Source organism: Sminthopsis crassicaudata, chromosome 2 (genome assembly GCF_048593235.1).
Source record: "Sminthopsis crassicaudata isolate SCR6 chromosome 2, ASM4859323v1, whole genome shotgun sequence".
NCBI classification, from domain to species: Eukaryota; Metazoa; Chordata; class Mammalia; order Dasyuromorphia; family Dasyuridae; genus Sminthopsis; species Sminthopsis crassicaudata.
In genome coordinates, this window is record NC_133618.1 from 250,045,675 (window position 1) to 250,071,734 (window position 26,060).

The window sequence follows — 26,060 nt, forward strand, 5'->3', positions numbered from 1 at the left end:
TAGTTCAGGTGTGACCACCTTCATGAAGCACTTCTAGATTCTTCCAGCTGAAAATAGTCATTCTTGTTCTCTTCCTTGTCCCTAATAATAACTGTCCCAAATGAGACACTGTCTCATTTGAGTATGACAACAATCCTCAAAGACAAGGTATTATTATTCCCATTTTATAGATGAGAAAATTGAGACTGAAAGCTATAAAGTTACTCACCTGTGATCACACAATCACTGAGTCCAGTTGTTTCAATGATAGGAAAAGATATTGGAGTGATTTTCCATTTTCTTCTTTTTTTTACAGTGAGTATTAGATGAGGAATTTAAAGCCTTCTTCTTAATTCCAATTACAATTATGCCATGTTCTCCTTTCCCATTCTATTTTCCTTGGCATCAGGGACTATGCAATTTTTCATTATTTTTCTTCCCAGCCCTGAGCACAATGTCTGGCTCATAATAAATACATTAAATATTTTTGAAAACGAAAGACCACCATGCTGGCTCAAATTCAAGGACCAACATTTTCTCTGATGAAACACTGTATTCATGTTATCCTTTCTCCCATTACTGGAGTGAATCTTCACTTGCCTTTCCATCTTCTCATACTCTAAGGATCCATTCTAAACCCACTTGATCCATAAAATTCCAACCTTCCTTCAGACACCTAGAGATTGAGTGCTAGAAAGAAACTTTCTAGATTGCCTGTCCTCTGAATTCTTGCATTAGTGTATTAACTTGTATTTGTATAGAGGTTTAAGGTTTACAGAGTACTTCCCTAACAATAGGCTCCCATTGAATAAAGGAGAATTATTGTCACCATCACGTAGAGGAGGAAAATAAGGTTCAAAAGAGAAGTTACTTGCCTGAAGACATATTGCAATTAAAAGCTGAAGCTAGTATTCAAATGTAACTCCAAATCCAGTGCTATCTATACAGTCTACTACTGTATGTTAGTGATAAAAGAGACCCAGCTTCAATTAGGCTAGTGCCTCCAAAGAGGAATTTGAAGCTTAGAGAAATCAATCAACAAGTCTTTATTAAGCACCTTCTATGGGAATACCTATGTGGTCACAGTGGATAGAGCACCCAGCCTGAAGTCAGGAAAATCTAAGTTTAAATCTATACACTTGCCAGCCATGTTACCCTGGGCAAGTAACTTTTAAGTCCTGTTTGTCTCAATTCCTCATTGGTAATGGGGATACACGGAAGAAGGAAACGGCAAATCACACCAGTATCTTTGCCAAGAAAACCTCATGGGGTCATAAAGTGTCAGCTACTATTGAACTACTGAACAATAAATGGATGAGGCATTGTATTAAGCAATGACAACACAAGGACAAAAATGAGTATTTTCCTATATATTTTCCACATATAGAATATATTTCCTTTATATTCTAAAAGAAAAGAAGTGACTTATCCAAAGTCATACAAGTAGAGCAGAGTCAAGAATCAAATTTGTGACCTGTGTTTCTCATTTCAGTGTTTTGTCCACCACATCACACTGCTTCTTCCTAGATTGTATATTATACAACTATAGTGTATGTTGTCCTATATTCATCTCTAATAATTTTTATATCTACTCAATTCAATAAGCACTTATTAAGTACCTACTATATGCAATGCACCGTGCTAAGTGTTAGGGAATATAAGATGGGCAAAAGACAATCCCTGCCTGCAAAGAGCTTACAATCTAATGGGGGAGACAGCATGCAAACAAATACAAAGCAAAGTATGTGTATATAGATAGATAGATAGAGATATATAGTGGATGAATGGGCAATTATTAAAGAGAAAAAGCATTTAATTAAGAGGGATTAGGAAGGTTTCCTATAGAAGGTGAAATTTTAATTGGAACTCAAAAGAATTCCAGGAGGTCAGTCATTGGAGCAGAGAAGAAAAAGTATTCAAAAGGGGAGTAACAAGGAAGTATGTTTGGAACTTTTGTCTTCTCACACTTTTGAACTTAAGTAAACAATAAAGTGGCCAGCCACCATTATAACAAACTCAAAGTGTTCATCTAAATTCTTTTAATATCTTATAATTTTTCTGTCTTAATTATTACTGAGTCATTGACATGTTTAAAGATCATTAGAATACAATAATCTGAGACAATCCCAAAGGACTCATGATGAAAGATTCTATCCAACATCCAGAGAAAGAACTGATAGAATTTGCATGCAGATAGTAGCATACTATTTTTATTTTATTTTTTTCATGGGCTTTTGGGGGTCTTATTTTTCTATATGTCTAATATGGAAATTTGTTTTACATGATTGTACATATATGTTTAAAACTGTCCTTACATTTAATTGGAAAAATAACATGGGGGAGCAAAAAAACATTATTGATAGAAATCTAGAAAGGGATATTAGAGGTCATCTAGTCCAGCTCCTTCATTTTATAAATGAGGAAACTATATCCCAGAGAGGCTAAGTGTTTTAACCTAGGTCATACAGTATTAGAAGAGCAGAGATTTGAACCAAATGTATCCCTCTTTCTATAGCAATGTGATGTTCTTTATGTGATGCAGAATTCTCATTGTTCTATGTAATACTGATGCTTATGGCAGTTTGTTGTCATAGAAATAATAGACAATTGGCACTAGGCCTCTGCTGTGCAGGAGGCAACAAGTTATTTCATCTCTCTAAGCCTCAATTTCCTCATGTGCCAAAATACTGATAATAATCATTGAATGTCTTAGTTTAAAAAGGCATAAATTTTAAACCATAAAGCAACCCTAAAAATCTTCTGTTCTAGTGTAGCTTAGTATACTAAGGCCCAGAAAGTTGAAATGTTTCCTTAATCAGCCAGTTAATCAATAAGCATCTATTCAATGCTTGCTATGTGCCAGGTACCTCACAGCTACCTCATGGAGTTGTTAGGGGAAAATCTCTTTTTTTTGTAAGCAAAAAGTATAAGTTCATATTATTATCAGTAATTATGATAGAATTTCAGTAGTTCTTTGCTTAAGTGAAAAAGAAGGGAAAAGGTATATCAGGTAGGAGTGAGAGCCAGAGCAAATATGCAGAGGTGGTATCAGACATGTCTTAAGGGACAGTGAAGGGATAAACTTCACCAGAAATTTTGATTAAGAGAGTAATGAGAAATAAGATCAAAGATTGAGAAACTTTAATATTGAACTAAGGAGTCTGGACTTCACCCTCTAGATGACAGAGCTTTTTCAGACTTCTGAGAAAGAGGAATGACACAATAAAAGTCATGTTTGAAGAAGACAGATCTTAAAACTCAGGAAGAGTGAACAAGAGGAGAATTGAATCTAGGCTTTAGTGCAACTTTGTATTTATCTATGGAACAGAATGGTAGAGTGATTGGGAAAAAAGTTAAATAGAGCAAGGAATTAAAAAGCTGAGCCTGATGTCAGAAAAACTCTAGTTTAAATGCCACTTCAGACACTTAGTAGTGTGACTGTGAACCAGTCACTTTATTTCTGTATGCCTCAGTTTCCTCAACTGTAAAATATGAATTATCATAGCCCCTACCTCATGGGATTATTGTAAGGATCAAATAAAGTAAAGGCCTGTTTCCTCCTTCTTTCTGCTTTTCTTTTCTCCTTTCCTACCCTCTTCCCTCCCTTTCTTCCTTTCCTTCCTTCATTCATGTAATTCCTTCTTTCTTTTTCTTTCTTTTTTTCTTCCTTCCCTTCTCCAACAGTTGCCTCTCAGATGTGGGATATCTACAAATGGCCCAGAACAATCCTTCTGTTGATAGGACCTTACTTAACATTTTGGATGGGGAGAAATAGATCTTTCTAATACAGATTCACACTTCTTTTTCCTGGTCTTTAAAATGTTTAGAAGAATGGGTCGCAACCTTTTCCTAGCAATGCATCTGTGCTCCCTCTGCAGCCAGGAGAAGAACTGAGAAAGAGAAGTGTCAAATATTATAATCTTTCATTGCTCTAGATTTATGAACTAAAAAATAATCTTTGCTGTCTCTCCTTGCTCCCACCCCTTTCCCCTAGGCAGCTAGCCAGAGGAGCTAGTTCTATCTGAGAGTATAAAGAGCTGGAATATTTTGGATCAAAGTCAATGCAGGAGAAAACAAATCAAGTTAAAAAGAATGGAGGGGGGAGGGGTCAGGAAGGACTGAAAGGAGGAAAACTAAGATTTACAGAACAAAGAACTATAATAGCCAAAGAGTCAGAGAACAAAGAGGAAAAGCAGATCTCAGTGTGCAGTCAAATTACAGACTGTTTTTCAGATTTCAAACAATGTTCTGAATTCTTAGGTAATTATTATTATATTAGCAACTATTTTTATTGTTGTTGTTACTGGAATAGTATAGCTTCATGGACAGAAATCTGGTCTTGAAATCAGACAGACATAGGGTCAACTCTTACCTCTCTCACACACTGTGGTTATGTGATACTGAATAATCTGCTTACCATCTATAGTACCCCTATGTAACCCTTAAAACTATAAGCTGTAGATAACATGATCTACATTGTTCCTAGGATTAATGAGGGAAAGGAAAGGGGGAACCCCATTTCTCGGTGCATAGATAATCCCATGAGGCGCAGTGTCCCCTGTAAAATGAATTTACAGGCCCGAAAACCTAGATTGATAAATAAAAGGTTTATTGTAGGAATTTGGAAGTAAAGCTCAGTTAGAAAGATGCCAGGGCCAAAGGTGGCCGCTGGGCAGGCAGGAACCCTTACATGGCTGGAAGGCTACCATGTGTTGGCTGGGAGGGCTCCTGCAAAGAGGGCAGTCCAGCTCGTTTCTTTTATACCTAGAAGATGATGGGCGGTACCCTAGTTCTGGCGGGCTTTTCAGTTAGCTCAGATCAGGTGAGGGCTGGGGGAAGCTGAGCTGAGAGTGGGGGGCTGGGCCTGGATATTCAAAGGGTGCCTTTGACCAGGATTTGTGAATCAAGGTCAGTCCTGGATTGGGCAATTAGGAATCTTAAAGGGACCCCAACCCTCATCAAGATCATAATATCACCATAGCTTTAAAGGTAGAAGAGATCTTAGAAGTCTAGGCATCTGATTCCCTAATAATTTTACTGATAAAGAAATTGAAATCTATAAAAGTTAAGTGACTTGAACAGAATCACACAGATGAAGCCAGTGCCCCTACCATTATACCACACAGAGGAAATTCCTCAACAGGAATTCCCTCTACCAAAAAAAAAAAAATCAAAGAAATCTGGGATCTAGTCAAAAGTAACAATAATAATAACAATCAACTAACCATTTGTTAATTGCCTACTCTGATATATATATCAGGCACTATGCTAAATTCTGTGGATGCAAAAACAAAATGAAGCAATCCCAAACTTGCAGAAACAAGGGGTATGGAGTAAGGGTAGAGAGACAGTAGCCAGCCAAGTTGTTAAACAATCTTAAGGCATAAGGTTTAGGCCAGAAGGGGCTGTGGGGATCCTCTAATCTGAGGGTTCTTAAGCTTTTCTGTATTGTAGACCCTTTTGGTCATATAATAAAACCTATGGACCTTTTCTGGGAATAATAGTTTTAAATGCATAAAAGAAAATACATAAATTTACAAAAGAAACAAATTATATTGAAATGTAGTTATCAATTCAACAATGAGGTTATTCAGGCTAATTCCAATAGACTTGTGGAAAGAGCAATCTGCATCCAGAAAGAGCACTGTGGGGACTGAATATGGATCACAATATAGCCTTTTCACCTTTTTTTTTTGTTGTTTGCTTGCTTTTTTTCTTTCTCATGTTTACCTTTTTGATCCGATTTTTCTTGTGCAGCAGAATAAATGTGGAAATATGGATAGAGGAATTACACATGTTTAACATATATTGGATTGCTTGCTCTCTAGGGGAAGGGATGGAGGAAAGAGAGGGAGAAAAATCTGGAATGCAAAGTTTTGCAAGGGTAAATGTTGAAAATTACTTTTGCATGTATTGGGGAGAAGCTATTATTAGGAATTAAGAAAAAGAAATTCAGTTATCAAAATATTTTCTAAAAATAAATTTATAGACCCCAAGTTAAGATCTCCTAATCTAGTCCAAATCTCTCAGAAAAGTATATGACTTTGGCTAGAGCATCTCCTGCAAGTCATTATCTGATGTTAAGGACCATTGTCATATAATGCTTAAAAGTTTGTAAAGTACATCCCTTGGTGGAAACAGTCCATGATTGAGACTCAATAGATACCTTTTGTTGTTGATAATAATAGCACAGTACTGATTGGAAAGACAGTAGAAAAAGTTAATGTTCCCCATCTGAAAGACTCAGCTTGATGAAGGGGCATATGTTGTGAAAGTACAGAAGTTTTTCTAGGACATCCAGAGGCCCGGTGTACATTATTGATAGATGTTCTGCAAAATTTAAATGTTGAGCTTTAGGGAGAAAGTTAAAACCCAAGAGACAATGAACTTGAGGTTTTCTTCTCTCTTCTTGAACTTGAAAATAGCCAGATCACTTTTTAATGAATTTCACTGCAGCCTAGTTGCTGATTCTGTGATTCACTCCAAAGCAGAGGTCAGGCTAAGCTCTATATACCCCTTTCTTTGGAGAGGAGCCCCTTAGCCAGGAGCAACAGGGTCAGAAGAGAAGAAATATGTCAGTTCAGGGGTATTACTGACATGAGAAAAGATTCTTTGAACTTTACTTCTTCCCCCTTGATCAGCAACCCATTGTTTTTCAGCAGAAGTGACTTTGGAGAAGAGTGGGATTCTAAAAAGATTTTAAAATTTAAGCTGACCTTCTTTATCCATTTCTAAGCATCTCTCTCTTCAGATTAAATAAATATGAGAATCTATGGTTATCCAGATATGAGGGAGAAAAACTTTTTTAATCATACTGTTTATAAAGATAAATTATTTTTCTTACCTTCAAAACAAGGGGGAACAGGCTAACCAAACATTGGTGATTTATGTATAAATAATAATAATTCAGATAGGTAGCTGGGGTTGTAGATAGAATGGAGAACCAGACTAGGATTTAGAAAGAGCTGAATTTGAGTCCTGCCTCTTATTAAAGGTACCAGATGATCTCAAGTAAGTCATTTAACCTTCAAATGGTACTGTGGATAGAGTGCTGACATCCTGGAATTAGGAAGAACCATGTTTCATTGTAGCCTCAGACACTGACTACCTGTGTGATCCTGGGCAAGCCACTTTAACCTCTGCATGCCTCAGTTTCTTCAACTGTAAACAGTTTTAACAATTATAAAATTGTAAAATAGTAGCACCTACTTCCCAGGACTTTTGTGAGGATCAAATGAAATAATGTTTGTAAAACACTTAAGGTATAGTAGATGCTTTAAAAATGCTTATTGTCTTCCTTTCCCTTCTCAATAGACCCAGGGGGTAGTTTAAAACAAGAGCCGAAGAGCAGGTATCAATTTTTTTCTTCTTTGCCAATGAATAAAATCCCATTGAAAATGGTTAGGTCAATAGCACATGTAGTCTAAAGCAAGGATTAGAGACAATAATAAAAAATAAATAGATAATTCTGATCACATAATTTTAAAAAGCTTCTGCATAAACAAAATATATCTAGGATAAAAAGAGTAGTCAAATAGGAAAAAAATCTTTATATAAAAATTTTCAAATATATAAAATATACATATATGTATAATATGTTTATGTCTTTAAAAGTTGCTATAAATATTTTTCATATTACTTGAAGAGAATATATGTATGTATACACAAATATACATACATGTGTGTGTGCATGGGCATATATATATGTTTATACATATGTATATATATATATATATAGCCAAAAGTCATTCCCCAATATATAAGTAATAAAAGCATATGAAAAATTCTTTAAAAAATTATAAACTATTGACAAGCATATGAAGGAATGTTCTGAATCACTAATAATTTGAAATGTAAATCAAAACAACCAACAAATTGGCAAAAATGACAAAAGGTAGGAATACTCAGTGTTGAAGAGATTGTAGGAAAATAAAAACTTTGCTGGGGGAGGCATGAATAAGTACAACCATTTTGGAAAGCAACTTAGAATTATGTTAATAAAAGTAAGTAAAATGACCCTATATTCTTTGATCCAGAAATTCCATTACTAGGCTTATGCCCCACAGAAGTCATTAATAAGAAAAAAGTCCCTATGAAAGTAATGGAATAGTATTGTCCTGTAAGAAATGACAAATATTATTAATACAGGGAAGCATGGGAACACATGAAATGACAGAGTAAGGTAAGCAGAATCAAGATAATAAAGTATACAATGTTTATAATAATGTAAATGAAAAGAACAGCAACCACAAAATAATCAAAAGCAAATGCTAAAAAAATTACAAAAAAACAAAAAAAATGAAGATATGTGATAAGATACCTCTCTATTATTTTTATCTACAGTGGTGGTTCACAAGCACAACATATTAAATATATTTTCAGACTTTTTCAATGTATTTATTCATCAGTTTTTCTGCTTTTTTTCTCTTTTAAAAAAAAACATTATTATTATATTGGATGGTTCTATGGGAAGTAGAAGGATTCTGGGAGAAATTTAGGTGATGCAAAAACAAAGGATAGCAATAAAATTTTATTTTAAAAAAGAAAAATCGCTGTGTGACTTTTACATTAATTTCATTGTAGTCTGATTGCTAGTTCTGTGCTGTCCAATCAGAAAAAAAAAAAAAAAGAATGATTCTAAGCTGAACTTCAATCAGCTTAGCCTTAATATATTTAATATACCATCTCCTTCCAAACTTCCCCATTATTATCAAGGACACCACTATTCTCTTAGTCACCAGCCTTACAACAAGGTGTCAACCTGAATTCTTCACTTTCTTGAATATCTTCATATCCAATCTGTTGCCAAGTCCTGTCATTTTGACCTTTATAACCTCTCTGGTATATGCCCCTTTATCTCTTCTGATACTATCACCACAGTGAGGCCAGCCCTCATATCTCACACTTTGATTGAAAGTCATTAATTAGTCTCCATCCCACAAGTCCCCCTCCACCCCTAATCCATCCTCCACTCAGCTACTAAAGTTAGCTTCCAATAGTGCAGTTCTAACCATGTCACCTTTCTGTTCAATAAACTCCAGTGGTTCCCTAACAACTCCAGAACCATATATAATATTCTCCCTTTTAGTGCACCAAACCTTTCAAAACTTCCCCAACATTTTTCTAGGTTTCTTACATATTATCCCCAACATCATGTTTTTATTAATATCTTTTGTTTTTGCATCATCTTGATATCCCAAACTGGGGGAAGGTTCTCTCTTAGGGAAAAATGGGCTTAATCTTGAAGTACCAAAGGTACTGAGGCATCTATGCAGGGAACATATGGGGGAGCTAGATGACACCATGAATGGAATGCTGGCCCTGGATTCAGGAATAGCTGAATTCAAAACCGGCTTCAGATACTTACTAGCTATGTAAGTCTGGACAAGTCACTTAACCCTGTTTACCTCCGATCTGGAGAAGGAAAGGGCAAACATTTTTAGTTTACTAAGCATAGTACTTCTTTTATTCTCCAACTTCAGATAATTGTCTGGTAGAGCACTGTTGTAAAGGGGTCTGTCCAAGTCCAATTACATCCTGGATAGCATAGTAATCAGCTTGTCTGATGCAGAGAAACCTGATAACTAATTAACTACAAATAATTAGAACATGCTAAATGATGTATTGAGAGAGGGGATGTTGTCAGGGCAGTAGATTTCTGACCATGAATAGTGAGGAAATCCACAGGTCTTGGGAATAAAATGAAGTGTCCATTTCAGGTATTCCTAGACTTTTTTGGGATAGGAAGGGTTATCATCTTCTAAATATGTGCTCTTCAAATTGTATACCCTGCAACATAGATAAAAAGACTGAAAAGTCTTATGTTAAATATGAGCAAAGAAAGGCTAAATGATTTGCCTAAGTTTATATGCTAGCAAGTAGCAGAGCCAGGACTCAAAGACAGGACTTATATTCAGTCATCCAAATAACCTCCCAGAGCCCCTGAACTTTGTTTTCACTATCCTCTCATTAAAAATTCACTTTTCTCTTGTGTTCCCACTGCTGGCTTCTCTTTGTGATGAGTTGGTCTGTTACTTCCCAGAAGGAAGCAAGGAGACACTGACAAAATAGAATTTGCTCTAAGATGAAAATTAATCCCATTTTTGACTCTTCCTTAGACTATTAATACTTGTTATCCCACCCTGTAGTCCATTATGTGTGATATTCTATGTGCCACTTACTTACCTCTCCACAAATTGCCCCTCCCACCTTAACTGAAATGCTCTTTCTGTCCTTACATTCATACTTTAGAATCCCTAGCTTCCTTTAATGCTCATTTCAATTTCTACCTTCTGCAAGAAAATTTTTCCTGATCTCTCTAGTTCTTATTATTAGTTATTAGTGTTCTCTCCTTTACCCCCAATTTACTTTGTATAATTGTGTATATATTTTATTTTTATTTATTTTTACATTTATTGTTTTGTATCCATTCACCCCTAGCAGAATGTCAGCTCCTTGATTGTTAATTTAGTCTTTGCATCACCACATTTAGTACCACATCCAGCACATCATATGGATTTTATTAAATGATTATTGAACTGAATTACAACTGAAGGGTGACTGGATATAAGTAGAAGGTTCTCTTTTCCTTCCTTATTTAAAATCAGGGAGTGAAAACCATGAGCTCTAGACCTAATTCATATCATAAGATATCTGGTGAAATCTCGTAGAGAACACACCATGATTTAAGTAGAATAGAAATGAATAAGACCTAAGCGTTTCAAATAATGATAACAACTTGTGAATCTATAGAACTTTGAATTTTATAAAGCGTTTTCCTTCCAATATCACTGGGAGGTAGGTTGTACAAGAATTATCGTCCTTTTCCAGATGAGGAAACAGACTCAGAAAGTTTAAATGACTTGTCTGAGGTCATATAGCTAATAAGGAGCAGAGCTAGACTCCTAAATCACAGATCTCAAGTTGAAAGGGACCACAGAGATCATCTGGTCCTTTTTTATTTCACAAGTAAAAGCCCAGAAAAGTTCATTGGTTTATATAGGCTTACACAGCTATAGTAGTAAGTTTAAGCTACTAAAGCTAGTCTTCCTCTTGGGTATAAGTAAATGAGTCTGCAGGATGAGCAGCTCCCATATAAATGAGAGTGTTTCCACATATGCACCAGAATATGTTGACTCCTAGGAATACTGAAATACTTGGCAGGAAAAATGTTAAGATTCCTAACTCCTACATTTTGGATTGAGTGTCTTTGATTGTCTCTTTCCATGCTTTATTTATTCCCTAATCAAAGAAGAGAAACTCACAGTGCCTGCCCACTGATTGCCTTCTAATAACCAGCTTTTCCATTTGGTCAATAAACAAGTCTGCCACTGCTGCCATTAAAGGCGGTTGTATATATTCCAAGGAAGTCCTTCCCAACACAGATCTGCAGTTTAAAAAAAGACTGGCTCTGAGGATGAGAGAAGTTACACTGGGAGGAAGGGTAATAAACAGAAACTTGACCTGTACTTTGGGAACTTACAGATTCATGGGGAAATAGAGACTAAGAGAGGGGAAGGGGCTTTACACTAGCAAAATTATTCATTGTGGTTGAGTTTTTGTGGACTTTTTACTTAAAGCCCACTTTTACTTAAAAGTCTTAGATGAGCTTTATCTCATAGCCTACTGGAAGCCACACCTTTGTCAGAACAGTCTTACCTGAAGTGAAGAAAAAAAGCCACTTGAATTTGTGTGAAAGGAGCTGAAATTCCCAACTACTTAAAACATGTTTCTGACTAGTTTGCTGCAATGCTGAAGATATATAAAATATGTATTTAATAAATACTTCATAAATAAATAATAGATACTAAATAAATACTAGTTGGGGGATACAATATGGTATAATAGAAAGAAAGGCAGCTAGATAGCGTAGTAGATAGAACACTGGCCCTGGAATCAAGAAGACTTATTCCTAAATTCAAATCTGGCCTCCAATACTCAATTGTTATGTGACCCTAGGCAAGGTTATTTGCCTCAATTCTTTATTTGTAAAATAATTTGGATAAGAAAATGGCAACCCACTTCAGTATCTTTGTCAAGAATACCCCAAATGGGGTCACAAAGAATTGGACACAGCTGAAATGAATCTTCTTTACCAACTACGGGTAATGTATAGTCTAAGCACTTCTCCCATGGTGGATGTTTCATACATAACCACTATTTTGTACAAAGTAAGAAAAAATTGGAAGGAAAATAAAAAAGATGTTTTCAAAGTTAAACTCTGGTCTTCTTTCAGAAGATCTGATTTACCTGTGGAAATTTTCCTTGAGGGGAGGGAGTTTGCCATGAGTGATCCACAGACCAAAGTCAGCTAAAACTGGAAGAGAGCTGACATGGCCTACATCTGGTACACACAGCATGGGTGTGGGTGTGTCACACAGATAAAACAAGTCTTTCCCCAGAGGCTACGTGGAATGCTGAGAGTTCACATTCAAGTCTGCATGACAAGGTCACAAGCCTAACAATTGGTGTTCACATGAACCCAAACCTGATTTTTCTGTGTCCCCAGCTGGTAGCAAAGAAGTAAGACTAGTGTTGTGAGCAATCCCTGTAGTCCTCCAGCACTTCAATGGAGAAAGCTGTGAATCATGACCTCCAGATCCAGTGGCTGTGGATAAGGTCAGACAACAAAGAAAGTAGAAAGAGGAAATTGGAAAGAGTGTAGGAGAACTGGGAATTAGAGGTGGGCCTTGTTAGCCTTTCCATAGATGGAAACAAAGGAACATCTTATTTTTCTTGGGGTCTTGAGGTCTGTGCCTCTGAACATTCCCTCCCACCTCCACCCATGGCCCACATTGGAAAGACCAAACTACAAATCATATAATGGCTTTCTGTACTGGTTTAACCTTTTAACTATTTCTTTGTGTCTCCCTATTTCCTCACCAAACTGAAATGAATGCATTTTTAACAATAAGCAGATAATGTTCACTCTTTGTCTGGAAAGATAGTATTTTTTTTACTAGCTAATGTCAGCATCAGTTATTGGATATTGTTAACATTAAATTCAGGAAACCTGGTTTCTTTCTTTATCTCTCCCATTAAGGTATTTATGATCTTAGGCAATTTATACAACCTCTCTGTGCCTCAGTTTCCACATTATGCTCAAATGAGGATATTGAATGATATTCACCTTCCCAGTTCTTATTAACTTGTATTGAAAATCAAACAAAGAATGTAAAAGTTCTTGGGTAATTATGGATGAATCAAAAAAGCAATTATTAAGTGCTTCTAATGGGGTAGGTAAATGGGGTTTGTGAGGAGGATATGCTCAGTGGAGTGGCAAGGAGAGAGCCGAGAAATGGAGTAGTGGGTCTAGGTCCAGGCAAAATAAGGTAAATGTTCCTATGAATCTAGAAATTTATTAATATAGCCTTGATTTTACTTTGGCTTTTGCATACTTGCTTGGCTAATTGTCTATTATGTAGTTTTTAACTTTGATCATTGTTCTTATTCTCAATATTCAGTAAATGTGCTTCCCCACATACTTCTCATCACCCCCAACTTTTCCAGAAATCTTGATTGCCACACTTCCTATCTCTCCAGTTAATTAATCTCATTGCAGGAATAATTCATTAGGTGAGCTATAGTGGGGTTTTTTTTCTAGCTCCACTACTAGTCACCTGATACCTGCCTCTAGAGAGTTCTCTTAAGAGGATAATTAGTATAACATGATGAGGAGCTAGTGTGGGGTAGCATCCCAGAAAGGTGATAATGGGATCCCAGGAGTCAGTGCTCCCACAAACCAGCAGGATCTAGCATGTGATGTGGCAAAATGCCAGATTAGCCAGGTAAGGGTCACAACCAAGGAAAACATTGAGAGATATCTCATAGAAACAGTGTAATATGGTAGAAGGGACATGATATTGCCTTGATCAGGGAGACAGGACAGTTGAATTGGGAAGCAGGAAGGCAAAAATCTCTAATATCCCTAATGAAGGCATTAGCCTGTCCTCCAAATGAGATGCTGGCTACCTTTGGGAAGGATAAAAAGCATCTTCAGGGAAAACTAAGGCCTGACTAGAATAAACCAGCACTTATAATGCAAGTGTGGTGTTGTGTGTGTTGCCAAGTATGGAAAAACTGGAGAACCCGGTAAAACATTGTTGTACATGATTTTTATGGAAATGTTATGCATAATTTCACATGCAGTTTCTTAAATGGAGTAGGGGATGGGGATAAGGGACAGAATCTAGAATTCAAAGTTTTTTAAAAATGTAAAATAATTGGTTTAAATGTAACTAAGGGAAATAGTAAATAAATAAATAAGAAAATAGTTTGACATTCGGGAGTCATTATACCTAGGTGATTTCCTGTATATATCTATTTTTGTGTTTCCCTATGCTATGTAAATTCCAGAGAAAAGTCTTATGCACTGGAGATTAAGGTACTCAAAGTCTTGGACACAGAAACCATCCTTAAACAATGATTGCATGTTACAAAGTCACTGATAGCTGCATCTGTTATAATACCTTCTGGGACCCAAGTTATTTTTTTCATATGTGCCTATTTAAAGAAGGATAATTGATAGATAGCCTTATTGGTAAACATGCAATAGCAAAGGATTTAAAGGAAGTCATTTAATGTTTTTAGTCCCTGTGAATGATTTATAGGAGAATATGGAGAGGAATTCATAGCCATTATTGGATTGGAATTACACTAGATTGGAATCACATAATTATATTACAATCTGTGTCACTGGAAATAGAATCTAGTTGGTTGAGCTCACAGATAAAAGTACTGATGTCTCTATCACAGATCACAGACTTCCTACAGCCAGTGCTCATATAATTCTGGCATACTGACCAGGGAGTAAGAAAACTGAATTTTAATCATGAATATCCTACTAATTGGCTGTTCATTGGAAAAGTCATTCCCCTTCCCTGGACTTTGGTTTCATCATCTGTAATATGAGGAACATGAAATAATGTTTTCTGAGATCTTTGTAAAAATAAGATTTAATTAATGACCCTCTAATAAGGCTGGACCAACACACTGACAATACCTTCTGTCTTTAAGTGAAATGTACTCCAGAAATAGGTTAGTAGAAGAAAAAGGAGAGTTATTTATCTTTCTATACATTTAGTTTCTTATCAGTACAATTTTGCAGAACTGAATATGGCTATTTAATTTGAGGTTCTCTAATCTAGCACTTTTGAAAGTTCATTCCACATAAGTAGTTCCCAGAGCTCATTAACTGATCAATAAGAACTTGGGGTTCTACTTTGTAGGGGCAAGCAGTAGAAATTATCCAACCACAAAATGTATTTCTTCCTCAACCTCAAGTGAACAATGCCTAACTTGGCATCCAGATACAAAAGAAGAAACTTAAGTGATTATAAGCAACTTGGGAAATGTAGTATGGTAAATAGAGCCTGTTATAGTCTGACTTTCCCAATTATTTCTTATTTAACCTCTTTTTCCTCATATAGAAAATGAAAAAGGTTGGACTACATGATTTCTAAAATCTCTTCTGATCTTAAATCCTATGATCTCTATGGCTTTCTCTGAACCCAGGATCCTTTTCTTTGGACAAGACAAAAATCTACATATAATCTTAGTAAGAGAGCTAGATACATTATTGATTTATTATTCTTTCTCCACATAAAGAGTTTTAGTCATTTCATCCAAAAACCTCTTGATTGGTGCAAAATATCCCACCAATTTGGAATGTGTCCTACTTCTATGAATACCACACCAAATCAGTAACTATATCTTTTACTGTGTATCCCTATATCTGTGGGCCTGTGTACTCATTGTATTAATTTACCAATCAGAAAGCTGTATTTAGCATCTACTTTGGGTACTATGATAGGCATTATGGACACAAAGCCAAATACAAAATAGCTCCTATCTTCAAGGAATTTATAACCTACTGGAGAAAATATAGGATCTTAAATTTAGATTTTGCAGTGATTTTTAGGCCGTTAAATATATTCCTCACTTTATAACTGAGGAAAATAAAACAAAAATTAAGTGACTTGTCCAAGGTCACACAGTTAGTAGGTCTCATTTATATGCTTCCTGTATCAAAAATAACATAGTAGAGAGGATGATAGACTTGAAGTCTTTCTGTTGTCATCATAATGCAAGTTGAATTGAAGGAGAGAGAGCAGTGAGGGGAGAAAAGGAAAGGCTTTACTGAGACAATGATGATTCTGATGTCAAGGATCCTGAGAGACATAATCAAGATGAAAGATTCCAGCCATGGGGATGGCTTATGTGAATGCACAAAATTGGAGATTTGAAAGAATAACTCATAGCACCAAAAAAAAAAAAAAAAAAATAGGTAGGAGTTTAGGTAAGTGGAGAACCTTAAATGTCAGACTTAGGCATTTGAAATTTATCCTAAGATCAATGCAATAAAGAGATGTTTGGAAGGAGAGTAAACAAGACATGGCAACTGATAAAGAATGAGGGAGAAAGAGCAGCTATAAGGAACAGTTTAGAGAACAGAGGGGAAAGTTGTGTTACCCTGAGTGTACCTGCAATAGGAATTTTTTTAAAAGAAGTTTAAAAAAGAATGTAATTGTTGTGGATCATAGCCAAACAGGGAGAACTTCCTGGAGGATCTAAGTCTTGAACTAAGACTTAAAAATTGAATTACATTTGAGATGGAGATAGGATCATGATCAAAGGTGATAAGAAGGCAGAAATATTACATGGGTGGAGAATGAGAACTGGGAATGAGTGATAATTAGACTGATGAATCATTGCATAGAAGAGAAATCAGGAAAACATCTCTGTAACTGGTTTGCACATTGTTCCCTCAGCCCATCATGCATGTTTTTATACCTATATTTTCACCAGAATGACTTCTCCTTCACTTTTACTTCTATCTACCTTTCCCAGTCTTCCCAATTATTAAAGGCCTATATAAAGCCCATCTACTTTCATGTAACTTTCTCTGATCCTTCACCCCATATAAATCAACCTATCCTTTGAACTTCTACTCCACTTTGGAATGGAATAGATTAGAATAGCTGCACCTTGTGTAGCATTTTTAAAGTTTCCAACATGCTTTATGTATGTAATCTCATTACCTCATCAAAATAATCTTGAGAGGTGAATATTGTTATCTCTCTTTTACAGATGAATAAACTGAGACTCTGAAAGAAAGTTTAGGAGTGCCACAAGAGGAACTTACTTCACATGATAGATACGGTATTAGGAAACTTGAAACTGCTTTCAATACTTCCTAGCTGCAGGTCCTTTAATCAATCTCATTTTCAGATTCCTCATCTGCAAAAAAAAAGTGGGGGATAACAACAGCTATGCTAGTTTGTTATGTTGTTCAGACAAAATCATATAGTCAAAATTCTTAGTACATTCCAAAGTGATCTGTCAGTGTCATCATTACTGAATGATTCCTTTCTCAGTCATACAGTCAGTGAATTTTGAAGATTGGATTATCCTGACTCCAGACCCAGAATTCTTCCTACTATATTGCACAGTAGGACAGATGGAAGATACCTGAGACAAAGTCCTGTACTCAGTGCTAGAAGCACAAAAAAGACCTAGATCCCACTTCCAAAAAATCCACAATCTTGTGAGAGGAAGAGTGTTGTGTACAAATAATGATGATAAGTAGGATGCAATGAATGCAAATACTATGAGAAACGTGAGGAAGAGACAAATAGGTGAAAAATGGGAAGATATAATTTACTGAGAATTTGCAAACTATCTACAGTCAGTCAACAAATCTTTATTAACTGCTTTAACTACTTTATTAACCACTCTGCCAAGCACAGGAAAGTTTCCTTTAAATTACTCCTAAGAGAAATGTTCATTAAAAGAACTATTGGGCTTCTCCTCCAAAATAAGCCAGAATGGCAAACTATTTAATTAGACTCATATAGTGGCACATGTCTATAATCTTTCTGTTGACAAGGTTGATATTGATAGTTCTTTAAAGATTCCAAGTTCTGAATGGATTGGTCAAAATTAGTCAAGTACCCTCACTAAGTCTAGCACCAGTATGGTAACTAATTAATAGTGGAAGGCCACCAAACTTCCTAAAGAAGGGATGAACCATTCCAGGTCAAAAATGAAATAGACTCAGTCCTATCAGTGGTGGATCAAGCCCATGAGTGACTTCTGCACTTCTAGCCTGCAAGACAGGGAGATTATATCTCCCCCCAAAAAGAAAACAAGCATACTAATGTGTTTTTGGGTGGAGCTGTGAATCTAAACTTTTCCGAAATTATGCAAAAAGAACAAACTTAAATTCATTTAAGTTGACCCAGAGATATCATTACTGACAATATACTCCAAGGAAGTCAAAGACAGAAAGAAAGATCACATATGTGTGTGTGTATGTGTGTATATATATATAAACATATATTCATGCATATACTTATACATACATTTATATAAGATGTTTATAGGAAAAAATAATGATAAGTAGTATTTATAAGTATTTAAGCTTTGCAAAGTAACTTACAAATATTATTTCATATGATCCTCACAACAAACTTCAGACATAGATGTTGTTATTATCCCCATTTAATAGATGGGGAAATCTAGAATAAGAAAAATTAAGTAACTTGCCCAGTATCTCACAACTAGGAAATGTCCAAGGATAGATGTGAAATCAGGTCTTCTTGACTTCAGGTTGAGTTCTCTATCCACTGTAGTGACTTCCTTTTTAAGCTGCATCACAGCACTTTTTTAACCTAAATTAATAAAAAGATAGATAGGTAGGTAGATAAATAGATAGATGATAGATAGATAGATAGATAGATAGATAGATAGATAGATAGATAGATAAAAATAGAAATAAAATGTGTTTCCAGCCATCATTTGGGGAATAGTTTAACAAATTGTGGTATATAAATATAAATGTTATTGCACCTTAAGAAAAAAAAAATCAAATATGAGTAATTTCAAGAAAAATTAGGAGAGTTGTTTGAATTGATTCAAAGTACTGTAAAGCAAAACCAGATATCACTAAATATCTGATGTCATTAAACATTGGATATCACAAAAGATATCATTAAAATGAAGGGAAGGAAAGAAGGAAAGAAGGAAGGAAGGAAGGAAGGAAGGAAGGAAGGAAGGAAGGAAGGAAGGAAGGAAGGAAGGAAGGAAGGAAGGAAGGAAGGAAGGAAGGAAGGAAGGAAGGAAGGAAGGAAGAGAAAGGGAGGAAGGAAGAGGGAGGGAGGAAGGGAAAGAGAGAGGGAGGAAGGAAGAGAGGGAAGGAGGAAGGACTTTAACAGGTAGAGATTGTGGTTAAGTTCTGGCATACTACATATTATGAAGGTAACTTTTAAAGAGAGAAAATGATGAATCCTCTAGTTTGTCCTGAGCATAAAGCATATGAAAAGAGTATAAATCAGGTTTCTCCCCAGAGATGCTAAGATTCCTGAGGGCAGAAACTGTCTGCTGCTCATGTTTTTCTCTCTTCAGTACCTAACACAGGACCCTGTTAGCCCAGACATTTATTGGTGTTTATATTATATCAAGTTCATAGGGATTAGAGAGTTAAAGTGGTTGGGAAGCACCCTGCTCCCCTAATTCCTTGGAGGTCAAATATTATTCACTGAGAGATATTTCCACAGCAGGGGAGAGTCCTATCCTTTGACAGAACCAACTTGGAGTTACTCTTCTGCCAAATCCTAAATTTCTCTTTGAAAAATGATTTGGGAAAATAAAGGAGAAGGAAAAATATATTGATATGCAGGTGCTTTTATTTAGAAGACACCTTGGTTCTTTAGTGCTACAGAAAAATCCAGCCCTTTGGTCCATTATGAGCTCAAATCCAAGGTTGACCAGACTCATTTTTCAACCATTAGTCTGGAAAAGAAATGTGGAAAAAGCTAGATCTTATGAGCTGAGATGGAAATGCAGTCCTAATGTACTCCCAGTGAGGATTAGAAGGAGAGGAAAAGTAAGAATTCTTCAATGCCTAATAAAATACTTTCATTCCATCAAGGTTTATTTGCTTTTTAAAAATCACACCTGTGCCTGAATGCTAACTGCTCCTTCAGGATGAAGTTTTCAAACAGAAATTGTACTTGGCTGTTTGCACCTGCAAGAAAAGGGGGCAGGTTGATATTTGGGAGTTGGTAGGGGATTGTGGGGTTTGGGGTTTTTTTGTTTATTTGTTTTAGGGTTCTATTTTCTTTTACATTTCTGACCTGAATTTGGACAGGCTTAAAAACCAAAAAGGACATTTCTTTCAGAGAATTCCCAAGACAATAACTATAGATTTTCTACCTAACTTTTCTGATTTCCTCAAAAAAAAAAATAAAATCAGCTAAGTTGTTGAGACTTTTTCAAAGAGAATACAAAATCTGAGTTCTACAGTGTTCACCACTCGGTGTTCACCACTCGGTTTCCAGACTTCTTTTGGTATTCTAGCTTTAATCTGTGATATATCTAAGCATACACTTCTTACCCAGCATACTGTATACTGTGCTTCCCATACCTTGACCTTACTCACTACAATTAATCAAATAAGATATTTGTAAAGAACTTAGCACAGTGCCTAGCACATAGTAGGTACTATATAAATGCATATTCCCTTCTCTTCCCCTCCCCAAATGAATGAGATTGTCCTTCAGAAAGGAAATTTAAACAGGGAGAGGCTTATTGAGAACCTCCAGACTTTTAGGTCAAACTCCATGAACAAGAAATGTCTTTCCTGAGCCCCTTCCATGGAATATTTTTTCCATGTGAAAGCTCAACACTAGCAAACGAAATGAAACTGGACTGATTGGATTTCCCCTCCCCCCCTTTCTTTCTAGAAAGTTCAACAATACACAGTCATCGTTCAGGCCACAGATATGGAAGGAAATCTTAACTACGGCCTCTCCAACACGGCGACAGCCATCATTACAGTGACAGATGTGAATGACAACCCGCCCGAATTCACCACGAGCACTGTAAGTACCAATCCATCAGCGCAGTGATGCATGGATGAGCTCTGTGTTTGTTATTCATGGACGTTGGATATGGCTTGTCTCTGTTTCCCTGTTTGGCAGATAGAAGGGACTTGATAGATAACAGTATAACAAAGACTTGGAACAAGGAAGGAGAATGATTCATGAAGCAGCAAAACTCTGGGGCCACCAGTACCTCCGCAGCGTGGAGGGGAGTAGGAGCCGGGGCTGAGGAGACGACGATCTGATTGGGGCCAGGCAGATCGGACGCTTTGCTGGGATTGGCAGCCAACCTTGTGGCGTTTGTCACCCATGAAGGATGGCTGGAGACTGGAGTTGTTCCTGGGATGGAGTGGCTTGGATACTGTTTCAGAAGCAGAAATAGTTTGAGTGGTGATGTTTGGTTTGCCGGAGCAATGAGCATCTCACACAATGTTTATCCACGGAGCGTGATAGTTCTGCGCTTGTGGGGCTCTGTGAGTGCATAGGATAGACGCGGGGGAACTCTGACCAGTGGAATTTTATCCACATATTCATAGAAAGGTAATTACCTCTCCAGGATTTGTCCTCTGGCTGGCTAGCTGGCCAAGAAAAACTGCAGGAGACTGATGCCTGCTCGCTGGTTTCTTTAACCTTCAGAATCTGCCACCCTTTGATCAGGCAGATCATGTTTTTCCCTGTTTCTCTGCCTCCTGCCCTGATCTATTGCCTGGGACCTGGGGGAATCAGATTCCCCCAAAACAAACTTCTTACAGAAGATGATAATCAGACATCTGTATAATCCATCAATGATATAAATATTATAATATATCATAATATATTTAGTGGTATAAATTGTGATATATATTGATAGTGATATATATTATATAATATTTCCAGAATAATATATAGTCTGGAAAATAGGAAAGGTAGGGATAGAGGAAAAAGAAAACATAGATTGATCTTGAATATTTAGCAAACCTCCATGGCCATGGTACTGGATAGTTAGCTACATCAAAGAGCAATTAGCAAAAGAGGATAAGGTTATAGAGAAATGTTTAGTCAGTCAATAAATTTATTAAGTGCCTACTATGTGCCTAGCACTGTGTGGGCTACAAGACACCTGCGTATCTACATGCTATTTGCTAGCTATGTGACCATAAGAAATATCATGCAAGCTTACTCAGTTTCAATTTGCCTTCTGTAAAAGTAGGAGTCTCACCTGAAGGCTCTCAAAGAGCTAACATTCCATGGTCCTCATGGTTCATCTGTGGAAAGTAAGTTCAAAGTTTTGGATTAAAGGGCGCAAAGCTCTTTTGGATAAGATAGAGAACTAGAATTAACCACTCAACTATATGTTAGACACTGGAGATACAAAAACAAAAATGAAGCAACCCTTTCCTGTAAGGAGTTTACATTCTACCAGGAGTCCATGTCCAACACCACCATTTTATAGTTGGGGAAATTGAGTCAGTAAATTTGCCAAATGGCAGGTAATGTCAGGAGGATCAAAAGAAGGAGGAGGAGGGGGAGAAACAAGAGGAGAAGAAGAAGAAAGAAAGAAGGAGGAAAATGTTGGTTTGAATCCAGTGTCCCATTAAGACTTGTGTGACCTTTGGTTAAAAGAAAAGAGCACAGGTTTTGGAACGAGAAGACCTGGCTTTGAACAAAACTCCTGTCAATTATTACTACTATGACCTTGGACAAACTGAAATATCTCTCTAGGTTTCATTCTCCTTATCTATAAAATGAGGTATTTGGCCGAGATGGCTTCCTTCTAGCTCAAAATCTATGATTTAACTTCTTTGAGACTCAGTCTCAGACTCAAATACTCACTTGTTATGTGACCCTGGGCAAGTCACTTAATCCTGTTTACCTCAGTTTCCTCATCTGCAAAATGAGCCAGAGAAGGAAATGGCAAACTGATCCAGTATCTTTTCCAAGAAAACTCCAAATGAGATTAATAAGTCAGACATGGCAGAAACAATTGAGCAAAAACAACAGTAGTAATGGTGGCAGTAGTGGGGGTGGTAGTTAGTACTAATGATAGTTCACATCTCAGTAGTTTACTAAGTACTTTTCTCTTGACAGCCCAATGAGTCAGGGAGTATTAGTATTATTAGCCTCATTTTACAGAGGAAAAGACTGAGGTTCAAAGAGGCAAAGAGAGCTGTCCATTTTCATATGTTTTCCTTTCTCATCTCTTCCTCTTAGTTTCCTGGCTTCTTTCAAGTCCCAACTAAAGTCTGATTTTCCATAAGAAGCCTTTTGCAGCCTCTTTTAATTCTAACAGCCTTCTCTTTGTTAACTGTTTCCTATTTATTCTATATGTAGTTTGTATGTATGTTTGCTTTTTGTCCCACCCATCCAAAAAATCACGAGATCCTTGAGGATAGGAACTCTTTTGCCTCTTTTTGTATCCTCAATGCCTAGGCCACAGTAGATGCTTAATGGGTGTTTATTGACTAATTAGTAAACATTGGAGTAGGTTTTCTGAATCTTTCTTTTCTTTTTTTATTATTCCACATTTCCTTGCAACTTTAATCTCTATTTCTTGGAGAAGTTCTAGAATTTCTTGTGGAAGAAGTTTCCCCAAATAAAATATTAAATTCTACATGTGATGTGTGGAAGATTTATCCTACCCAGAGCACAAAAACTGTGTATACCTTAATGTGGTGGGCAAGGGTACTATCGAAGTCTCAGGTGTGAACCCGTCATTGGATGCCTTGTGACAACACTGTCTTCTGTTAAGCATTTGAGTGAAAAAGGAATGCCATCTAGTGGGGAAATGGTGAATCATCCAGTTGTGGAACCCTGAGATTCCTCTGGAGTTGGCTTCAGATCCCCCAAAACAGAGGCAGCCTGAGGGGTTGTCCATCCTGGCCCCAGCACCTGAGGCTTTCAAGAGTGGGAGGAGAAAAGGCGGATGGGAGACTAATCTTTTACATAAAGCTAGCTCTGAGAAGCTCAGTCTGAGCTTGCATCAGACACATAAAAGTGGAATCAGCCAGAGAATCAAGTTAAATGGTTTGGAAAATGTTGATCTCCCCCTACTTGAAGATGTGTTTTTTATTTGCTTTTCCTCTAAAGCAGGATTGACTTCTTAAAGCTGAGATCCCTGAGGGCATAACTTAAATGGGGGGGGGGATTTAGGGGGGGGATTTACTGGGCCATTATCCTGGGGCCTTATGGAAAGTGACCCCTCTAATTTATTCCAGAGGGCAATAGAATCTCATCTCAGGCAGGTACAGAAATCCCATCTGGGCCTTTTCCCCATGACTGGCACAGGTAAAAAGTTTCCGCTTGTTAATTCACTTTAAATAATGAGACGGAGCTGAACAAGATTTCTACACTTTCTACTTCTTAGCCTTCTTGGGGCCTGAAATGCATTTTCATGCCCTGGGAAATGGCCCAGAAAAAAATAAAAATAAAAAACAAACTGGCACTGCACTGAAACTCATTGAGTTTTTGAGGTTAAAATGTGATGATTCAAGAACAAATGCCATCCACATTCAAAAATCCACATTTCAGATACAAAAGCAAAACAGCATTCAGCTCATTATAAAAAAAAAAAAAAAGGGGGGGGGGGGCTACACTTGGAAAGTTGCCAGGACAGCAGGAGAGGAAATGAGGATTTTCTTCCCTGGTGAAGCACACCAGCTCATCCCCTTCAGGGGTTCTTAATTCCTTGTCATTCAAAGGGAGAGTTCTTTGGGCTCCCTGCAGATAGTCCCTCTCCCTTCCCATCCGCAACTCTTGGTCCTTGCTGACTTTTCTTGATTCCACTGTCAGGCTGCTCACCCCCAAGGAAAATGTTCTAGCCTAGCAGGAAGTAAGAAAGAAAAATTATAGCAGACCTGTGAGGATGGGAGATTGTCATTGGTAAGAAAGAAATGAATTTGCTTTTCCTTCTGAGATGACAGGCCTGTCTCTAGGGCAACAGTAACTTCTCAGTTACTTTCGTGCCCAAGCCTAGGCTTTTACCAGGTTTGTTTTCATCATTTGGTTTTGGCAAGGGAAGACTTAGGGAGGGGGGCTAAAGAAGAAATTAAAGAGAATAAAATCAGAGATACTGAGAAATACTGAATCTAAGAAAGAAATCTACAAGGCAATATGACTCCTCTGCCTCTGACTCCAGAACCAAAATCTTTTTTTACAATAAAATTTTATTGTTGTAGTTTGTTTTTATAACAGCTATTATTTCCCAATGCATTACCACCCCCTCCCTCTCCCAGAAAGCTAACCTTTATAATAAAAGTATACAAAGGGAAGAGGAAAGTACAATAGAATTAATAAATCTGTTCCAAAAAGTCTGATATTTGTAATGTTTTGGAAGGCTCTTTTTCAGTTTAATTCAAGAAACATTTAAGGGCCTACTATGTGTTAGGCACTGTGCTAAGTGCTGTAGATATTTTTAAAAAGGACAATAATTGCTCTGTAGGAGTTTACAATCTAATGGGGGGATATAATAAAAAGAAACTGAAAAGATGGGGGCTTCTGAGGGAATATTAAAACCAAGCAGAACTCCTGATGGAAAATGGAGTTACCTGGAAAGATCTGTTGTTCTTCCTTCATTCTGAAGAGGACCATGACATTGAAAAAGGTAATGTCCTGACCTGCAAGTGATTTGGATTTAAGTGAGGCAGGTCTGTAAGTCTTCTCTTGAAGGCTTTTTTCTCCACCCTCCAGCCCTCCAGTCAGATGGGAGAAACTTTGAATATCAAAAACTAAGTCTATCTGTTTGATGAGATTTCAGATGATCAACTTATCTAAGGGGAGGGTGACATTTCTTTGATTTGAAACTGAACAGAGCCACTAGTGAAAAAAGTGGAAAATTCATATTTCTTACATGGGATGACAGGATTTTGTAGTATTCACTTGTAATCACTTTGTTGTTATTATTCTTCCAGGGTGCTGGGTGGACAGAGATATAATGAAGGGAAAGATAGGAGGGATAAATGAATCATATTTTGGAGAACAGACAAATCAGTGTTTGCTTTTGAAGAATAAGCACCTGATAGACTGCTGTCTGTCTTATTTAATGTGGGAGGACAGGGAATATACAAGTGTCCTGAATACACATTTCACTCTATTAAACGGGCAACACTGAATATTATTAACTTCCCTTTGAAAATATTAGGATGACTTGGAGTCATAGGACTAAAATTTTATGTGACTCTATTATCTGTGTGACTCAATTTAATTCCACAAAAACATATTGAA

General features: G+C 36.8%; 1 protein-coding gene across 3 annotated transcripts in view; it reads left to right on the plus strand.

The window, feature by feature from the left end:
* The window catches only part of CDH4 (cadherin 4), a 1,236,924-nt gene that overhangs the window by 1,121,101 nt on the left and 89,763 nt on the right, over nt 1-26,060 (plus strand). For all 3 annotated transcript variants that reach the window (XM_074288750.1, XM_074288748.1, XM_074288749.1), the window contains one exon: nt 20,724-20,861. In XM_074288750.1, coding sequence (XP_074144851.1) covers nt 20,724-20,861 — 138 coding nt within the window. The remainder of the gene's footprint in view (nt 1-20,723; nt 20,862-26,060) is intronic.